Below are 4,073 nucleotides of genomic sequence, written 5' to 3'. Positions count from 1 at the left end.
CTGTGGCTGCCTCGAGCAAATTAATAGCTTGGTTATCCAGTTTGGACCTCGTGGCGGCCCTTTCATTGCGATGGGGGACTGCATCCAATTGCCAGTGCCGTTCCACATTTTGGTACAGATCATTTGCGTTCGAGGTAATAGAGATGTGGTAGCACTTGGAAACAGAAGGGTGAGGTTCGATTTCCCTTGTTGGGCCTTGCAGTGTCCAGCCAAGGCGAGTCTGCTGCCGGTGCTCCTGGGGGGCCAAAATCGGACTGGGGCTATAGGTGAAATCAAATGATTATGATCTGAGCCAATTAGAAGTAGTGGGGTCTCCTGGTGCATTGGTGTCAATGGTAGTCCACGTAGGTGTTTATATCTTCTTTGAAGGGAAAGAACAGGGTGTGTATGCTCAGACAGAAGAAGGCGGTCAGCTGTGAAAGCATGGTTAATGTGAAGTTCACCAGGACTGGAGGCAAAGCTCACCTTGAAGGAAACAGAGGCCCCCCGAAGTATCAGGAGGGAGTGCCATTATGTTCTTCAATTCCCTGAGTGCCAACTGGCGTGGTTGTCCATAACGTTCATCCAGGGCCTTTAGAGCTTCTGTGAATGGCTGTTGGGCATAGGAATAGGCTGAGGCCAAGCGCCTGGCCTGGTCCACCTTTAGATGATCGAGAAGAATGTGAAACTTGAATTCCTCAGATTCATCTGGGTCAAGTAAATTGTTCAACGCCATTCGCAACATCCTGTATTGTACCTCATCCTCTCTCGTTAGATCAGGAAACTTAGGGGCTTCAATTGGCCTGTAACGCCTGGAAAGACCAGCAGGTGGTGCTGCAGCTCCTCTGGAGGGGTCCAAAGGTCTGGACTGTGGTTGAAGGGGAGGATCAGTCGTCATAGGCTGATAGGGAGCTAAGGGTTGATATGGCAGTGAAGGGTGGAAAGATGAAGGATTAGATGAAATTGGCTGGTGAGGGGGGATTGAAGGATATGACTGCCTGGGAGACTGCGAGGCATCAGGATGAGAAGACACAGGCTGGTAAAGAACCGGGCGTTGCTGGGGGGCCGGTTGGTAGTGAACTAAAGGTGATGCTACATTTTCTCTTCGAGGGCCTCTGGGCTGGGCTGAAGATACTGATGCAGGTTCATGGCGGATAGCTGGTGGTACTTGGAGAGACCGAACTGGGCTCTGATTTCTTTCACGAAAGTAGGTATCCGTTGGTGGGTGTGATACACCTTGGTGACTGGTGTAGGAGCAGCTGCTTCCTGGGCTGGGACCTTCATATCGCTCCATGAGACGCTGTAATATCTCCCCCTGCTGCTTTACAATTGTCACTGTTTCAAGTAGCTGCTTTGTTAGGTCAGCATGGCTGAGTTCTGGGGTACCATCTTGCTCTTTGGCAGCAGAGGCCGGGGGTAGCTCCTCGAGGGCCCCCAGGCTGGTGTGGGGGTCGACTGTGTTCGGGGTGCTCAGAGGGCTCTCCCTCATCATCTCTTGCATGTTCTTCCAGTTGGCCCTCATGTGGGTGAAGTGTGCATTTTGTGTTTGTTGCTCTATCCACACGGCCAACTTCATAGTCCTCAAGGTGCCTAGGTAGGCGGGTCTGGCGTCGAGACTGGAGAGCTCCATGGGTAAGAGGTGACTGTCCTTCAGCCATGGCAATGTTCACGATTCCGGCTCGAAGGACCACATGTAGAATTGTATCTTTGACTTGGGTTTAGGAATTGAGCATCACCATGGTACATCGGTCAGAATGTATGAAGGACAACAGCTGTTTCCGTTTAAGCCATTTATTTACACTCTGCACATATTCAGGGCAAAGGCAGATGAGGCTTGACGGGTTTGTGTGGTTTTTTCTATAAATGACAAAGAGAAACACAAATTAAAATACAGTTAATCAATCAACATGTAACTACTAACTTAACAATTACCTAAACAAACAATACGTACAAGTACTCTTACCCGAGGGGGTGAGGGGTAGGCCTACCACTACTTAAATTATAGAGCACTATATAACAAACATTAATCAGACAATTACCTAAGACATTTAACTTAATAAGGTTAAGGATACTTGTATTTCCTAAGAGGCTACAACTAACAAATCATGTGCACTGCGCACTTACACACAATATTATTTCTGTAGTATCGAGGCAAACAAGTAGGATGACAATTCAGCATGTAACTATACCTACGTACATACACCTACACACTGGTCAAACATTAATCACATCCACTTCCAAATAACCATTAAACTAACACAACATATGAGGGAGGAAGTAAACTCACTTATTTACGCACGACCGTAGGATTTGTGCCTGAATTGTGAGGACAGAGAGCCCTCACATGCTGCCCCACACCGCTGCCTCATGTTGCTGACAGCCAGAACAAAGGAAGTAGGTGGTACTTATAGACTAAGCCATAATTGGTTGTGAGTGAAGTCAGGTGTGTTTGAACCATGATTGGGAATGAATGAAGTCGGGTGAGAATGGTTGAGTCCCTGCCATGAGTGGGCCAGTGAAATAGTATGGCTCTATTCTACAACAACCAACGGGAAAGGACACGGATAATGTGTTTTTTTTTTATACATAGGCCTATTTATGAATAATTTGAAACATGTTATGTCTGTGTATGTTTCTTGGCAGAGGCATTTGTCCACAATAAACAGTTTATTGTCATTGAAATATGTTCAGTGAACCAAAGTCGCCTACATCAAACGTCAGTTGTCGACAACGCGTCACCAACTGGGAAACTCACTTAGCAAAATCCAGCCCGAGTTTCCCACCTCTGATTCCCACAGGAAGTGACATGAATTTTTTTTTTCCGATGTCCGTGAACGCACGGTGTGTACAAGCTGATAGAGGAGTTGTCAGTACCCGATCCGTTCCAACTGCACAATCCGTTCTGCGCATGCGCAAGCATGCGCTGTGGTACGATGATTTACGACACTACCCAATCTGTTCCCACACTAGCCTCCACCGGGAAGCTAACGTTAATTTAGCCAATAGCTCATTCACGTTAGTTTAGCTAATAGCTAATTCGGGCGGACCGCTAGGTGATTATAGCAGTCTGCCGTTAGCCTCCACTGGGAAGCTAACATTACTTTAGCTAACAGTTCATTTGGCTAACCGCTAGCTGATTGTAGCGGTCTGCCATCCGTCAGCCTCCACAGTTAAGCTAACGTTAGTTTAGCTAACAGCTAATTCGGCTAACCGCTAGCTGAGACAGCATGCAAACTTTTAAAAGACCCTCAAAATAAAACTTCAAAACAAACGTTAACATATATAACAGCTGTTACGTCAGTTCTGCTTTACTTGTGCTCATTTAAAATACATTCACTCAATACTTGTCTTTATTGTTACTGTAAAGTCTTAATTTTGCTGTAGCCTGCTTTTCCCATTATGTTTGACTTAACGTTATTTTAGACTGAATCTAGCTGTCCGTTCTGCCTGCACGATCCGTTCTACGCATTAGTTATTGGTCGGCTAGCAGTTAGCCGAATTAGCTGTTAGCTAAACTAACGTTAGCTTGGGTTGAGGCTAGCGTGGAACTGATCGGGCAGGTCGTAAAACGGTATTATCATCTGCGCATGCGTGAACATTTTGCACATGCGTAGAACGGATTGTGCAGGTGGAATGGACCGGGTACTGACAGGAGTCTGATAACATTTTAATCAATCGCAATCTGACTTAACAGGATGTGCGTTTCTGTGACATCCTGTTCAGCCTGAAGGCTGCTGGAAACTGACCGACTTGATCGCTGATTTTTGTCACCACTCCCCGCCTGTTCTTGTCCACTTTACAGGCGAGGCGCCAAACAATCTGTTTGTCCAACTATAAATCACCAGGCAATAAATTACTAGTGAATATGGAAGTGTGTACTCATATATTTCCAGTTATTACAAAATGACTATTCACCAAGGTTACACAAATGAAACAATACCTTTTATTTGAAAGCATTGTACCTTAAAAATGTAACGTACGACAGTGAAAAAAATAAGTTAACATCATTTTCATGGGAAATAATGCTTTTTAGATATGAAATAGGGGGAAAAGCTCAACAATTTACTTGGATCTATGTTTACTGCCATTTCTTT

At 45.4% G+C, this 4,073-nt stretch overlaps 1 protein-coding gene across 1 annotated transcript; it reads right to left on the bottom strand.

The window, feature by feature from the left end:
* Positions 1-316: 316 nt before the first annotated feature.
* Positions 317-2,513, bottom strand: LOC114556377 (protein transport protein sec31-like). The gene is made up of 2 exons (XM_028579300.1): positions 2,267-2,513; positions 317-1,836 (listed from the first exon to the last, which is right to left on the bottom strand). The coding sequence occupies exon 2, from the start codon at positions 1,607-1,609 to the stop codon at positions 440-442; it is 1,170 nt and encodes a 389-aa protein (XP_028435101.1). The 5' UTR covers positions 1,610-1,836; positions 2,267-2,513; the 3' UTR covers positions 317-439.
* Between the last annotated feature and the right edge of the window lie 1,560 nt (positions 2,514-4,073).

The sequence above is a fragment of the Perca flavescens genome, chromosome 5 (genome assembly GCF_004354835.1).
Source record: "Perca flavescens isolate YP-PL-M2 chromosome 5, PFLA_1.0, whole genome shotgun sequence".
Taxonomy (NCBI): Eukaryota; Metazoa; Chordata; class Actinopteri; order Perciformes; family Percidae; genus Perca; species Perca flavescens.
The sequence above is the reverse complement of the archived record's forward strand: the minus strand, read 5'-3'. Positions and strand labels throughout refer to the sequence as shown.